The sequence below is a fragment of the Budorcas taxicolor genome, chromosome 2, assembly GCF_023091745.1.
Source record: "Budorcas taxicolor isolate Tak-1 chromosome 2, Takin1.1, whole genome shotgun sequence".
NCBI lineage: Eukaryota > Metazoa > Chordata > Mammalia > Artiodactyla > Bovidae > Budorcas > Budorcas taxicolor.
The window spans coordinates 130,910,685-130,927,668 of NC_068911.1; the positions used below are offsets into that span (position 1 = coordinate 130,910,685).

The 16,984-nt window shown below is 39.3% G+C and overlaps 2 protein-coding genes across 2 annotated transcripts in view; both read left to right on the forward strand.

The window, feature by feature from the left end:
* Positions 1 to 16,984, forward strand: part of PLCL1 (phospholipase C like 1 (inactive)) — a 368,975-nt gene that overhangs the window by 127,185 nt on the left and 224,806 nt on the right. The gene's annotated exons all lie outside the window — the stretch shown is intronic.
* On the forward strand, positions 11,911 to 12,573 carry LOC128062561 (60S ribosomal protein L19-like). Its single transcript, XM_052655059.1, has one exon. It carries the CDS (start codon positions 11,911 to 11,913, stop codon positions 12,493 to 12,495), a length of 585 nt encoding a protein of 194 aa, XP_052511019.1. The 3' UTR covers positions 12,496 to 12,573.

A 16,984-nucleotide genomic window follows, 5' to 3' on the forward strand; every position in this document is an offset into this window, starting at 1 on the left:
AAAAGAGTTGGACATGACTGAGAGACTAACACTTTCACTTTCGAGGCCAATACAGATTCAGGGAAAAGAATGGCAAAGAACCTGTGGTCATCTTTAATCTACCACAGGTTACTGTTAGAGTGGTGTTAAAAACTAGCTCCAAACTTAGATATTCTCTGTGATGCAGTCAGAACCAAACCAAAAAGGGGATGACTTTCTCACTAGTAAGTCAATGTCATTTAATTCTGTCTCTATTCACCACCTGAAACTCATCTTGGTGCTGCCAGAGACAGGAAGCACCTCCTTAGTGTATTCACCCTCTTCTGTGTCTCTTGCCTTTGATATTTCAAGTATTAATTTGGCAGGTATGTTCTTACATTTTCATTCAGAGGGTTACCTTCTGCCTTTTGCTAATGCTAGTAATACAAAGAAGAAAGGTAGAAAGCCAAGATAAGCATTGCAATAAAATAAGACGAGTTTTTTCAAGGCAAACAGCTAGGTAATAATAGTTAGCTTAGAGAGCATCTTTACAAAAATTCTGGAGAAATAGATTTACAGTTTTAGCAACTTCTCTGGCTCATTTGGAAGGACTATTTGGGAAGAGGGATTCTCAGTAGCCATCTTTCTTCATGGGTTCAACATCTCAATCAAATATGTAGGTGAGATTTTAATATTTTTTCCAGGGGTTAGATGGTGCGGTTCTGTTCCTAAAGTAAAATAATCTGAGTATCAACATCTGTTTGCTCTAGTGCTAGTGCTAAGTTGCTTCAGTCGTGTCTGACTCTTTGTGACTCTACGACCAGCAGCTTGCCAGGCTTCTCTGTCCATGGGATTCTCCAGGCAAGCATACTGGAGCAAGTTGCCATTGCCTACTCCAGGGGATCTTCCTGACACAGGGATCAAACCTGCGTCACTTTTGTCTACTGTATTGTCAGGTGGGCTTTTTTTTTTTACCCCTAGTGCCACCTGGGAAGTCCATCAACATCTGTTTGCATTATGGAAAGTTTGAAGGTTATGCAGCTTGTTGGGAATAATCCAAACAGATATTTATACTTAGCATTAGTGAAGTTATGGCAAGTTCATGTAAAAATTGATAAACAAATAAGATGTACTTTTTCCTTTCTCTTTTAGGAAAAGAAAGAAGAAAGATTTATTTATTTATTATTTTGGAAAAAAATGCACAAACTGTTAAAGTTAAATTTGAAACCAAGGTCATTTTTATCGAAGTTTGACAGTGTGAAATACTTTTTGAATTGATGTATTGCTTTATATGGTGTCCCTTAACTGGTAAAAAATCTGCCTGCAATGTGGGAGACCTGGGTTCAATCCCTGGGGTGGGAAGATCCCCTGGAGAAGGGAGTGGCTATCCACTCCAGTATTCATAGACTGTACAGTCTATGGGGTCACAAAGAGTCGGACAAAGCTGAATGACTTTCACATTGCTTTATATTTGCACCTAGTTATTATGTGTATATATTTCAAACAAAGATATACAGTTTCCAAACCTTCTTTTCATATAAATGTCAGTGTTTCCTTTAGCATTGATGAAAACATTGTGTTGTGGATAAACATGCAGGATAATATATTAGCTTTTTATTTTGGACAAGCAGTTTCTTCTAATTTACATTGTTACTCAACATAAATGGCTTAGCTGTCAAGGTTAAATCTCCTTGGCTCTGTCCTTAGCGGCATTAAGCAAGCAAATGGTATTTATTTGCTAGTGAGTCCTAACTGCGAAGAGCTATTAGGAGTTTCCAGGCAGTTACTTATACAAAATTTCTCTCTTGACCCCATTAGATTTTTAAAGAAGGAAGATAGATACTAACTAATGCTTGGAATATATTCTAGATAAATATTTGAGATGTTGTGAGTAGAATCCATGCTAACATTATTGTTACTGGCACAGTTTTTAGCTCTGAAAATTTCTGAAATGAACTGATTATAATATTTTTTGAAAGTGTTGTTAAACATGGTTAGGGGCCTGTGTGTTTCTGCCTTTCTCTCTTAAATTACACTAGATCCCACAACTTAAAAAATACTTATGAGAACAGTATAATGAAATGTTAATATTGGAGAGATATATTGAACTTTGTTTATGTGTGTGTGTATTAAATCACTGATGGGTCACTTTACTGATTTGTTTTTCTACTTTTGTTTAATTCAAGATTAAGTTCTGTCATAAACATATTTATTGAGTTGTTAGTAACTTAGATGCAACAATAGTAAATGAAACAACAGAATCATAATTATGTATATATTTGGGACTAGCAATGTAAAAATAAATTAGCTAGAAAAATATCTGAAGAAACTATATCACTATGTAAATAATCATTGTCTTAATATGTTTGGATGATATTTTCCCCTTTGGTAATTTTTCATTATACTTTTATTTCCTTTTCTTTCATTTTAACTTTCTAAAATGAGAATATTTTTAGCATAGGCATATGTCAATTAACTAAATGAAGTTACTTAATTGCTAATGTTTATGTTTCAACTGAATTGTTGGTTTTTAAATTATGTTCGTAAATAAATGATTAAATGAAAGGCTTCTATGTCAGTCGTTTTCTAGCTTCTTTTTTGTCACAGTGACATTTGGTATACACATCTCCCCTCTTTTAGTTTTATTTATTTTAGTAGTCTTATAAACACTCCCAAGTGGAAACAGCTCTGCCTTCCAGGTGAAGAGGCACTATGCTCCTCTGCCTGTGAATGAAGACGATGCTTCTCTTTCACTCCTGGTTCAGTGGCCAGGAAGGCTCCCATTCTTCACTTGGAAGTGACTGCAGCTCTGTTATTAGCAGACCAGCTGAGGTAACCCAGCCCATTTCTCTGACTTACAGTGACTCATTGTGATCCTCAGCAAAATTCCTTTCCCTTTTCTTTTCAGATATCAGGAGCTTCTGAAGGTTAGGTAGAAGGAATATGAATGATAAAAGGATATTTTTTAGGAATAGTTGAAAGCTGGGCTATTTATATATTTTGATCTAGGATAGAGTACAGGAATGGGTTGCATTCAGATTCTGGGCAGATACGAATTCTCATGAATAACCATGAGAAAGATGAAAACAGTGCTAGGTAACCAGCAAAGTGAGTGATAGAGAAAACTTTGTACTTCTGCTTCTTCTGCCTTTGTTTCTCAATCTTTGACTTGTATCATCTCTTATCCTCTCTCTATCAGTGTGACGTTGTAGAATAACGGAAAAAAACAGAAAACAATACACTTATTGCGAATCCATTTATTTCATAAAATTTGTTGCCTGAAATTGTTCTACTGCATTTTTTCCCCCTCCTGTAAGGCACACGTGTCACTGAGTGAAAGAGAAGAGGAAGTCATTCCCATGGGAAGAATTTGCATGGAAGAGTGTGCAGTAATTTGTGCAAATGACTACTAGTCGTAAGACTTATGGAGTAAAGAAAAATCCATTACTACTAGTCTGTATAAGTATGAACAATCAAAAAGTATTTGACGTAGTTTGAAATGGACTGTGTGCCATATTTTAACCTGATTATGCTTTTATAAGAGAAGGTGGTGATCTTTTAGCACATATTACCATATATCCCACCTTCCTATTTTAAGAAAGGTGTTTTTGAAAATATCAGTTAAGGAGAATCTCCAATTACTACATTGCTTAAAGAACCCATACTATTTTGGTCATTAGAAACACTACTCCATCAGATCTGTTCCTCACAAAATAGAATACATACAAATGATGTGACTGAACTCAACCTGTGTTGCAGTTGAGCTATTTGGTGCAGTATCTTGAGAGAAAGATGTTTGGGTTATTTTATATTTGATAACTTTGAATATGTGAAAATTAAGGGGTTAAAAGCAAAATGAAATAACTGGGTATTAATTTTTCTTCTTAATAGGTTATCATGTAAAGAGACCTCATTTTCCTACTATGTCTTATTCTTTGATACTTTGCATTTTCCTGTTAAGTTTAGGAAAAGTGATACACATTCTAAGAGCTCTAGTTTATTGATTTGTATCAAACAGCTGCTTTTATCAGTGGTTGGGTTTGCTGAGCTACAAAGGACAGACATTGAAGGGAACTTTCTAATCCAGTAGGTCGTTTGCCTCCAGAATTTTCAGACAACCGTTTTGTAACTGCCAGGACAAATCTTGAGGGGGCATGTTTGCAGTTTTAGTAATTGCATTTATAACTTACAGAAGTTCTTACATAAGGAGAAGGCTGGGCAACTTTTTTTTTGTCTTTTTTCCTGTCTGGAAGGGGATTATTTGGTTTATTGTATCTTCTGTCAAATCTTTTTCTATAAAAATATTTTACTGCATGATGGAGAAAGTTATTCTTTATGATATTCATGCTTCTTTTGTTATTTGTTGTTGTTCTTTCTCTTAAGTCATGTCTGACTCTTTGTGACCCCATGGACTGCAGCATGCCAGGCTCCTCTGTCCTCCATTACCTCCTGGAGTTTGCTCAAACTCATGTCCTTTGAGTCAGTGATGCCATCCAACCATCTCATCTGCTGTCGCCTCTTTCCCCTTCTTCTCAATCTTTGCCTGCATCAGGGTCTTTTCCAATGAGTTGGCTCTTTGCATCAGGTGGCCAAAGTACTGTAGCTTCAGCATCAGCAAGTCATTCCAATGAATATTCAGGGTTGATTTCCTGTAGGATTGACTGGTTTGATCTCTTTGCCATCCAAGGGACTCTAAAGAGACTTCTCCAATACCATGTTTCAGTCTATTATCAAGGGTCTCAAGTGATCAGGGGCTGTGGACAGCAGAGTCCCAAAGGACAAGTTGGCTGGAGGATGGCAGGAAAGAGAAGTGAGTTTGGGCCAAGTCATATTTCATGTTTACTCTCTTAAATTTTTTGTGGATAAATTCCACCTCAAGTGAAAACAAGAGCCACCTTGACAGAGAAAGGAAAAGTGGGAGGTGTCTCAGAAGGGAAGACAGAGTCTATTCAGAGTTCATTGCCAGCAGCCAAGGTCAGGATTGCTTTGCTCCCATTAGTTCAGTTCATTTGCTCAGTCATGTCCGACTCTTTGCGACCCCATGTATTGCAGCACGCCAGGCCTCCCTGTCCATCACCAACTCCCGGAGTTCACTCAGACTCAAGTCCATCAAGTCTGTGAAGCCATCCAGCCATCTCATCCTCTGTGGTCCCCTTCTCCTCCTGCCCCCAATCCCTCCCAGTATCAAATTCTTTTCCAATGAGTCAACTCTTCACATGAGGTTGCCAAAGTACTGGAGTTTCAGCTTTAGCATCATTCCTTCCAAAGAAATCCCAGGGTTGATCTCTTTCAGAATGGACTGGTTGGATCTCCTTGCAGTCCAAGGGACTCTCAAGAGTCTTCTCCAACACCACAGTTCAAAAGCATCAATTCTTCGGCACTCAGCCCTCTTCACAGTCCAACTCTCACATCCGTACATGACCACAGGAAAAACCATAGCCTTGACTAGATGGACCTTAGTCGGCAATGTAATGTCTCTGCTTTTTAATATGCTATCTAGGTTGGTCATAACTTTTCTTCCAAGGAGTAAGCTTCTTTTAATTTCATGGCTGCAGTTACCATCTGCAGTGATTTTGGAGCCCCCCAAAATAAAGTGTGACACTGTTTCCACTGTTTCCCCATCTATCTCCCATGAAGTGATGGGACCGGATGCCATGATCTTCATTTTCTGAATGTTGAGCTTTAAGCCAACTTTTTCACTCTCCTCTTTCACTTTCATCAAGAGGCTTTTTAGTTCCTCTTCACTTTCTGCCATAAGGGTGGTGTCATCTGCATATCTGAGGTTATTGATATTTCTCCTGGCAATCTTGATTCCAGTTTGTGTTTCTTCCAGCCCAGCATTTCTCATGATGTACTCTGCATAGATGTTAAATAAGCAGGGTGACAATATCCACCCTTGACGTACTCCTTTTCCTATTTGGAACCAGTCTGTTGTTCCATGTCCAGTTCTAACTGTTGCTTCCTGGCCTGCTTACAGATTACTCAAGAGGCAGGTCAGGTGGTCTGGCATTCCCATCTCTTTCAGAATTTTCCACAGTTTATTGTGATCCACATAGTCAAAGGCTTTGGCATAGTCAATAAAGCAGAAATAGATGTTTTTCTGGCACTCTCTTGCTTTTTTGATGATCCAGAGAATGTTGGCAATTTGATCTCTGGTTCCTCTGCCTTTTCTAAAACCAGCTTGAACATCTGGAAGTTCACAGTTCACGTATTGCTGAAGCCTGGCTCGGAGAATTTTGAGCATTACTTTACTAGCATGTGAGATGAGTGCAATTGTGTGGTAGTTTGAGCATTCTTTGGCATTGCCTTTCTTTGGGATTGGAATGAAAACTGACCTTTTCCAGTCCTGTGGCCACTGCTGAGTTTTTCAAATTTGCTGTCATATTGATTGCAGCACTTTCACAGCATCAGGATTTGAAATAGCTCAACTGGAATTCCATCACCTCCACTAGCTTTGTTCGTAGTGATGCTTTCCAAGGCCCGCTTGACTTCACATTCCAGGATGTCTGGCTCTAGATGAGTGATCACACCATCATGATTATCTGGGTCATGAAAATCTTTTTTGTACAGTTCTGTGTATTCTTGCCACCTCTCCTTAATATCTTCTGTTTCTGTTAGGTCCATACCATTTCTGTCCTTTATCAAGCCCATCTTTACATGAAATGTTCCTTTGGTATCTCTAATTTTCTTGAAGAGATCTCTAGTCTTTCCCATTCTGTTCTTTTCCTCTATTTCTTTGCATTGATTGCTGAGGAAAGCTTTCTTATCTCTTCTTGCTATTCTCTGGAACTCTGCATTCAGATGCTTATATTATTGCTTTTCTCCTTTGCTTTTGACTTCTCTTCTTTTCACAGCTATTTGTAAGGCCTCCCCAGACAGCCATTTTGCTTTTTTGCATTTCTTTTTCTTGGGGATGGTCTTGATCCCTGTCTCCTGTACAGTGTGACGAACCTCATTCCATAGTTCATCAGGCACTCTATCTATCAGATCTAGGCCCTTAAATCTATTTCTCACTTCCACTGTATAATCATAAGGGATTTTATTTAGGTCATACCTGAATGGTCTAGTGGTTTTCCCTGCTTTCTTCAATTTAAGTCTGAAAATGGTAATAAGGAGTTCATGATCTGAGCCACAGTCAGCTCCTGGTCTTGTTTTTGTTGACTGTATAGAGCTTCTCCATTTTTGGCTACAAAGAATATAATCAATCTGATTTTGGTGTTGACCATCTGGTGATGTCCATGTGTAGAGTCTTCTCTTGTGTTGTTGGGAGAGGGTGTTTGCTATGACCAGTGCATTTTCTTGGCAAAACTCTATTAGTCTTTGTCCTGCTGCAGTCCGCATTCCAAGGCCAAATTTGTTCCCATAAAAGTGTTTAAATCAGGCTGATGGAAGTCATTATATCATTTCATTATATACTTTACTGTTGCCTCAGCCACCTCAGAGCAGTGGTTTGGAATTGGTGCTGTAATGTATACTACTCTGAGAATATTTCTTTTCCTTTTCTTTTTTTATAAAGAGAATAAAGTCATTGAACTGGATTAGAATCACAAGGGGCTCAGCTGTTGCTTTGAGCAGTAACTTATATAGCTGGTCCTTAAGTTACTAATTTCTCCATCCAAATTCCACCCATACTTTTCTCTTTCAGGCAGACATTACCAGTACCTTTATGCAAGTGGTATTGATGAAGCTTCTGCCTTCCTGTCTAGAGATGGCTTTACTGAATATGATCTCAGGGACATTAGAATGGACCTTGTGCCCCCCTTCAACCAATCAGCCAACCCACTGACCAACCAGCTCACCAACCAATCTTTTTACCATGGGACAGAGCCCTTTTTTTCCAGGTTTAAATTCATTGTGAAATATAAAGGACTATGGTAAAACTCTTTCTTGAATGTTTTTGTTACTGCAAGTTCAGTTGAACATGAAAATGAAAATGGAGAGGCTGTATATTGTCACCCTGCTTATTTAACTTATATGCAGAGTACATCATGAGAAACGCTGGGCTGGAAGAAGCACAAGCTGGAATCAAGATTGCCGAGAGAAATATCAATAACCTCAGATATGCAGATGACACCACCCTTATGGCAGAAAGTGAAGAGGAACTAAGAAGCCTCTTGATGAAAGTGAAAGAGGAGAGTGAAAAAGTTGGCTTAAAGCTCAACATTCAGAAAACGAAGATCATGGCATCTGGTCCCGTCACTTCATGGGAAATAGATGGGGAAACAGTGGAAACAGTGTCAGACTTTATTTTTTGGAGCTCCAAAATCACTGCAGATGGTGATTGCAGCCATGAAATTAAAAGATGCTTATTCCTTGGAAGGAAAGTTATGAGTAGCCTAGATAACATATTAAAAAGCAGAGATATTACTTTGCCAACAAAGGTCTGTCTAGTCAAGGCTATGGTTTTTTCCAGTGGTCATGTATGGATGTGAGAGTTGGACTGTGAAGAAAGCCGAGTGCCAAAGAATTGATGCTTTTGAACTGTGGTGTTGGAGAAGACTCTTGAGAGTCCCTTGGACTGCAAGGAGATCCAACCAGTCCATTCTAAAGGAGATCATTCCTGGATGTTCATTGGAAGGACTGATGCTGAGGCTGAAACTCCAGTACTTTGGCCACCTCATGCAAAGAGTTGACTCATTGGAAAAGACCCTGATGCTGGGAGGGATTGAGGGCAGGATAAGAAGGGGACGACAGAGGATGAGATGGCTGTATGGCATCACCGACTCGATGGACGTGAGTTTGAGTGAACTCTGGAAGATGGTGATGGACAGGGAGGCCTGGCGTGCTGATTCATAGAGTCACAAAGAGTTGGACATGACTGAGCGACTGAACTGAAGTGAACTGAACTGAAAGGTATTTTGGGAATTTATAGAAACTGCAGGGCTGTGGTCTTTCTACACACTGTATATGTGTATTTCTGGTTTTGTTTAGGTTGGAAGATCAAATATTCTTCATGGATCAGGACCTGGCTGTTTTAGAAGAAATTCTCTTCAGTGGTGAATGAGTAAGACATGATGTGACTAAAAGATTCCAACAATGACCAGTTTTTCCATTTTGAACTTCAGTGGTCCTTCCCACAGTTTCTCTGGCCATTGCTACTAATATTGCAGAACTCTTGGTACTTGGCTACCAATTCCTCAGCTACCATCTGTTGAAGTGTGGCTAGTTTCTGTGCTGATCTTATGGAAGGATGTTGAGTTGGGAACCTGGGTTTTTTCTTCAGCTTGTGATGGTTGAGAAACTGCCATTCTGAAATGTCTCTTTACTGCACTGGATACAGTTATTTCCCATTTCCACAGATTTGTGCTTTCTTGAAAACTCATGATTGTGTGTGTGTGAGTGTATAGCAAGATGGTTTCAATTTTTAAATTCAAGAACCATCCTCAGTCATTTATTGTTAGTAAGATACTCCGCCTGGTATTGGAGGGATTCAAGGTGACTGTTGCCTTGAGTCAATATTAAAGTCAGTGGGGAAATTGTAAGCACTCCACTCTAAGTGTTGAATGGAAAAAGCAATCACATCTAATAGGGAAGGCATTCTGATTTGTTCAGGTCTGCTGGTTTGAGCTTTGTTTTCTTCTTCTCCTTTTTTGGTGAGGCTTAGGGTTAATTCATAAAAAGTGAGAAACTAATAAAGGAAATATTTTAAAGTACTTGTTCCTAGAAACAAAGCATGTGTGAGGGTCTCTGCTTTTTCAAAGGCTTGCCCTGACATAAAGCTATGGAAACAGAGCTTTTAAAAATTCCAGTGAGTGGAGTAGGCACCATTTCTTAGCTGATTCTTTGTTATTTAGGAGCTCCTTATATATTTGGAGAAGTATCTAAGTTACCCTCTTCTTTCCCACCTTTTCTTTCTGCCTGCCTCTTATTTGATCTTTGTGTCATTTCTTTATATTAATTTCTCTATAGCTGGTAGAAAGGAAACTAACAAGACTAATTGAAAATCTTTAGAAAGATAGGCTGAGGAAAAGCTGTTATATTTCATCAAAATGAGAGTAGTAATTGATAAATTGGCTATCTCTTCTGATTCATCATTGTCATTATGGATAATGACTGCAGAAGTCAATGGCGCTGGGCTGGCTAGTGACTGAAGATCAAGGTGTATCTTGGGCAAGAGTAGGAGGCAGGTTCTTTATTTTATATATTGTCCTGAACTATGGCTATGTTATATAACAATTTTAAAAAATTACTTACGCTTTTCTTCTTTTTCTGTTGATACAGTATTTAAATTTCTAATCCTAAAATAAACTTCCTGGAAGAGGAAGCTGGGTTAGAAATGGTTATAGCTGCTGAGATGCATACTGTGAGATGCTTCCAGAAATCTGTAAGGCAGATGTAAATGCATTTTGGCTTGATACACTTAACTCTAATGCACCTCATCCAATTAGGTTTTATGCCAACTGTCATTCAATATTAGCAGCTATAGTTAAAAAATGAGTACTTTAAAATGAATGTGTTTATGTTCCCTTCTCTTATCTCAGGAAACATGTTGGCTTGCCAGCAAGTGTTTTTTTCTTTTGTGAGGGTCCCTTCTAGGTTGTAAATGGACAGGAAGCTGTCTTCCAAGGGATTTCTTTCTTCAGCTCTTTTCAAAGTAGTGTGAGCAAGGGATAATATGATAAAACAGCGAATGCATCCCCGGACCGACTTTCACTCAGTTCATGGAAGTTATAAATGTGCTGTAGTGGGGGAATGCTCATTAGCGCAAAGAGGAGATTACTATTCGTACTTTTGACTTTGTGAAGGCAGCATATCCAGATGCAGGATGCCTTCCTCACAACCACAGTAGTCAGGTCAGGATGTTTCTTTTTTCTCTCATATTGAAAAGCACTATTAGATACTTGATACTATTTGGATGAGTATATTTGGATAAGAGAGGCATAAGTTTGAATTCCTCTGAATAAAATTTTCTAAGGCCCATTTCTCTCTTTGTCTCAGTTGTCTCATTGGCTACTTCTATAGCTTACTATGTCCCAAGCTCCCTATGATGTTCTCTGCCATAATGGCCTCTAAATTTAGAGATTACTCGGGCAAAGACATTTTAGAAATGTGTTAGTAGAATTTTGAAAACAAATATAAGCTACACACAGTTACTATGAAAGAGTAAATAGAAGTTAATCAGATGTTTGATACAAGGATTAAAGAATTTGATGTCATTAATCCCAAAGAGAAAGGCTGTAAAATAAAACCAGATGTGTTAGCTGCTCAGTGATGTCAGACTCTTTGCAACCTAATGGATATAGCCTGCTAGCCTCCTCTGTCCATGGAATTCTTCAGGCAAGGATATTGGAATGGATAGCCATTCCCTTCTCCAGAGGATCTTTTTGACTCAGGGATCAAACCCAGGTCTCCTGAATTGCAGGCAGATTCTTTACCGTCTGAGCAACCAAATAAAACCACCCAACAGAAGCAGAAGATATTAAGAAGAGGTGGCAAGAATACATGGAAGAACTGTACAAAAAAGATCTTCACGACCAAGATAATCATGATGGCGTGATCACTCACCTAGAGCCAGACATCCTGGAACGTGGAGTCAAGTGGGCCTTAGAAAGCATCACTACGAACAAAGCTAGTGGAGGTGATGGAATTCTAGTTGAGCTATTTCAAATCCTGAAAGATGATGCTGTGAAAGCACTGCACTCAATATGCCAGCAAATTTGGAAAACTCAGCAGAGGCCACAGGACTGGAAAAGGTATTTTCATTCCAATCCCAAAGAAAGGCAATGCCAAAGAATGCTCAAACTACTGCACAGTTGCACTCATCTCACACGCTAGTAAAGTAATGCTCAAAATTCTCCAAGCCAGGCTTCAGCAATACGTGAACCCAGAACTTCCAGTTGTTCAAGTTGGTTTTAGAAAAGGCAGAGGAACCAAAGATCAAATTGCCAACATCCGCTGGATCATCAAAAAAGCAAGAGACTTGCTTTTCCTTTTGCCGCTGCGGCCGCGGCCATGAGTATGCTTGGGCTTCAGAAGAGGCTTGCCTCCAGTGTCCTTCGCTGTGGCAAGAAGGTCTGGTTGGACCCCAATGAGACCAGTGAAATCGCCAATGCCAACTCCCGCCAGCAGATCCGGAAGCTGATCAAAGATGGGCTGATCATCCGGAAGCCTGTGACTGTCCATTCCCGGGCTCGATGCCAGAAAAACACCTTGGCTCGCCTGAAGGGCAGGCATATGGGTATAGGTAAGCAAAAGGGTACTGCCAATGCTCGAATGCCCGAGAAGGTAACGTGGATGAGGAGGATGAGAATTCTGCGCCGGCTGCTCAGAGGATACCGTGAATCTAAGATTGACCGCCACATGTATCACAGCCTGTACCTGAAGGTGAAGGGTAACGTGTTCAAAAACAAGCGGATTCTCATGGAACATATCCACAACCTGAAGGCAGACAAGGCTTGCAAAAAGCTTCTGGCGGACCAGGCTGAGGCCCGCAGGTCTAAGACCAAGGAAGCGCGCAAGCGCCGTGAAGAGCAGCTCCAGGCCAAGAAGGAGGAAATCATCAAGACTCTGTCCAAGGAGGAAGAGACCAAGAAATAAAGTTCTCCCCCTCTTCTCTGTAGATAGTGGCCTCGGCAATTGCATAGATCACTCATTCAATAAAAGACAAGCCTTTAACTGCCTTAAGGGAAAAAAAAGCAGGAGAGTTCCAGAAAAACATCTATTTCTGCTTTATTGACTATGCCAAAGCCTTTGACTGTGTGGATCACAATCAACTGTGGAAAATTCTGAAAGAGATGGGAATACCAAACCACCTGACCTGCCTCTTGAGAAACCTATATGCAGGTCAGGAAGCAACAATTAGAACTGGACATGGAACAACAGACTGGTTCCAAATAGGAAAAGGAGTATGTCAAGGCTGTATATTGTCACCCTGCTTATTTAAGTTATATGCAGAGTACATCATGAGAAACGCTGTGCTGGATGAAGCACAAGCTGGAATCAAGACTGCCGGGAGAAATATCAATAACCTCAGATATGCAGATGACACCACCCTTATGGCAGAAAGTGAAGAGGAACTAAAAAGCCTCTTGATGAAAGTGAAAGAGGACAGTGAACAAGTTGGCTTAAAGCTCAACATTCAGAAAACGAAGATCGTGGCATCTGGTCCCATCACTTCATGGGAAATAGATGGCGAAACAGTGGAAACAGTGTCACACTTTATTTTTTGGAGCTCCAAAATCACTGCAGATGGTGACAGCAGCCATGAAATTAAAAGACACTTACTCCTTGGAAGAAAAGTTATGACCAACCTAGATAGCATATTAAAAAGCAGGGACATTACATTGCTGACTAAGGTCCATCTAGTCAAGGCTATGGTTTTTCCAGTAGTCACGTATGGATGTAAGAGTTGGACTGTGAAGAAAGCTGAGCGCCAAAGAATTGATGCTTTTGAACTGTGGTGTTGGAGAAGACTCTTGAGAGTCCCTTGGACTGCAAGGAAATCCAACCAGTCCATTCTGAAGGAGATCAGCCCTGGGATTTTGGAGGGAATGATGCTAAAGCTGAAACTCCAGTACTTTGGCCACCTCATGCGAAGAGTTGACTCACTGGAAAAGACTCTAATGCTGGGAGGGATTGAGGGCAGGAGGAGAAGGGGACGACAGAGGATGAGATGGCTGGATGGCATCACTGACTCGATGGACATGAGTCTGAGTGAACTCCGGGAGTTGGTGATGGACAGGGAGGCCTGGCGTGCTGCGATTCACGGGGTCGCAAAGAGTTGGACACGACTGAGCGACTGAACTGAACTGAACTGACTAAAGATTCAAAATAACTATGAATTTTCCATGTAGAGGAATGAGTGATTTGAGACCTCATACTCTTCTCTGAGCATTTGACCTATACACACTACTATATATAGAATAGAGAACTAATAAGAGCCTGCTGTATAGCACAGGGAACTCTACTCAGTGCTTCATAATGATCTATTTGAGAAGGTCATTACAGAGTCATTTCAAGAATCTGAAAAGGAATGTATATTATCCGGGTTGCTTAAAAAAAAGTAAAGATCACCAATGCTTAGACATCACATTCAAAAGTTTGATTTGATCTGGGTAAAAGGAGGTATTGTTAGTTTAAATAAAGGCTCCCTGATGATTTAAATGTGTGCCCAGGTTTGACCAGCACTGTCCTAAAATATGTTTTTTTAACTGTATAGACAAAAGCATATTACTTGCCTTTCTCTAAGTTTTTTCTTTGAGAATTTTTAAAGAAATACAGCTTCTTTCTATGAAAGATGTATATCTATCACAGTACAATTCAGGCCTAAGAAAAGAGCTAAATACTTCTGAGGTGATATAGTTTCAAATGTCAAGCATGGAGTTTGATATAATTTTACATGTGACTTGCAGGTTTTTTCTCCACTGAGTGGAAACAAATCAAAGGAACTTGGGTGTATCACTTAGGAAGTGAGTGAAGTGAAACAACTGAAACGATTAAGTTGAGTAAAATGTCATAACCTTTAGTGAAATTTCTTGATGAAAGAAATGTTTTTCAGCTTTCAGGAGGCTAGATTTTATGTTCCAGATGATATAAATATCTGATAGAAGTTCATTGATTTAATCAGGCCAGTTTCTGTGTGTTGAACTAAAGCCACTTATCTGGTGTTTTTCATTAAGGCTTCATGACATCTGGTTGCTTCTGAGAATGCAGTTCTGTGTCAGAGATTATTTTATAAAGCCATGGATGAGCTGCCTTTGTAATTTCCTTAAATTAATTACATATGTATTTCTTCACTGTCCAGGCTTAGAAGAAGGCTGAACTTGGGTGAGGAAATAGTACTATTGTTTCAATTACAAAAGACCGTTTCTACTGTGCTGTGTTACATGTGGGCACACTGTCTTTCCCATTGTGCCTTAATACTATTTTGGGTTTCTTTCTTTTTTTTTTCTCGGAAAGTTATTTTTAAATAGTATGATTTCATTTTGACTGAATTATGTAGTTTTAATCAAGGGATTTAGAAATGGCATTCAAGATCAGAAAAAGCATCATTTAAGCTTTACACAGAAGTGTACATAGAAGTGTACAGTTCTAAGAAAATCGTTGATTTTATTTGTCCTTTTTCTCTCTTGATTTCTGACACAGAGATTTGAGGACAGAAGCTTTTATCTTAAAAATATGATTGCATCTCTGCATTAAGTAAGCACTTGCTCAAAGCTCTACAAGAATTCAACAGACTGAGATTAATCTAGACTTTAATATATCAATACATTTAGAGAGTTTATTTTAAAACACTTAAGAATTCAGCCTTAGAAGTTCACTAGCAAAGTACCCAAAAGTGGAACCAAATTGTATGTTTTCTTTCATTGAAACTAAGGACTGATCTGGGACACAAGTGCCCACTTGGACTAAGATAGTGATTTTCTTTATGAAGGGGCCTGCTTTTGGTTTACAATGGATTGAATAAAAAAGAATGAGAAATGAGGTTTTTGTTTTGATTTTTAGCCTTTTTTTTTTTTCTTTTTTAAATCATGGAAGCAGAAGTGAGATTTGGTTAGCGACTGAATGCCACTGTAATTCCCAGTTACTGGGTGGATTATTAGCCCTCATAATTCTACTTTTTTTCATTGTTGTGAGAAAATAGCAAAACCTCACTTATATTCCTCATTACAAATTTTTCACATTTTGGCCTCATGAGTGCTGTTTGAATTCTTTTTTTTTTTAATTTTAATTTTTACTTTATTTTACTTTACAATACTGTATTGGTTTTGCCATACATTGACATGAATCCACCACGGGTGTTTGAATTCTTTTATTTGTACGTTGGGGATCCCAAACTAGTGGCTTCCAGATTTAGCTTCTCATAGAGATCTCCTGGGGAGCCTGTTAAAAATTGGTCCTCCAGTTTCATCTTGAATCTGTCAAATGCTCCTGAGGACAGGGCTGGGGAGTCTTTCTGTTTCACTACTTTCCTGGGCAATTCTTGATAAGATCAACCTTTCTCTGGTTCAGGGAATGAATGGTCTTTGGGGACTCCTGGTAATTGCTCTGCTGCTGCTGCTGCTAAGTCACTTCAGTCGTGTCCGACTCTGTGCGACCCCATAGACGGCAGCCCACCAGGCTCCCCCATCCCTGGGATTCTCCAGGCAAGAACACTGGAGTGGGTTGCCATTTCCTTCTCCAACGCATGAAAGTGAAAAGTGAAAGTGAAGTCGCTTAGTCGTGTCTGACTCTTAGCGACCCCATGGACTGTAGCCCACCAGGCTCCTCCGTCCATGGGATTTTCCAGGCAAGAGTACTGGAGTGGGGTGCCATTGCCTTCTCTGGTGGTTTGCTCTAGGAGAATGACTATTCTCAATTCCTTCCACTCTTGGAAATTCCCATTTCTAATTCCCCCCTTAGGAGATGACTGGTCCTTTCCTTCGCTTAAAAAAAACTAAAGCCATCCAGGAAATATTCCTCATATTCTCTTCTGTTTACCTCAGAAACATGTTTCTAGGTATCATCTTTCTTTGAATTACACAAGGAAGGACTTCCTGGTTGAAAGTAAACTCCTCCACTTATGCTTTTCAGTTTACCCATTTCCATCTTTAGTTTCCCTTCATCCTATCATCTAACATCTAATCTTTTTTCTTTTAAAGTTAATTGCATCTTTTCCCTTTGCCTTTGAACAACCCAGATTTCCCCATCTGAAAAATTCTGTCTCCCATGACCCTTGCTACCACTGAATTTCTCAGTCTTTTCCCCGCCAAGCATCCAAAAAATGATTTATTTCTTCCTTACCACTAAGAGTTTTGGCTCTTTTTCCCACTCTAAACCACCCGCCTCAGTAATTTCCTCTAATTATGAAATCAGTTTTCTTTTCTAGCAGTTAGATTGGTGTTTCAGAGCAGAAAATAAAATCATGAAGAGAACTATGAAGAAGTTTTTCTTCATCTTTAGAAAATGAAATTAGAAATACACAAAGGATGCATAAATTTTATCTACTGTGAACATTTGATGACTAAGTATGGTTGCCCCAGTAAAGGTTCTGTCTTCCCCAAAAAGATAAGATTAGAAGATAAATCTGTATTGGTTTTATCCTTAG

Coding starts and splice junctions, on each gene's coding strand:
- LOC128062561 (XM_052655059.1), top strand. CDS start 11,911: ATGAGTATGCTTGGGCTTCAGAAGAGGCTTGCCTCCAGTGTCCTTCGC.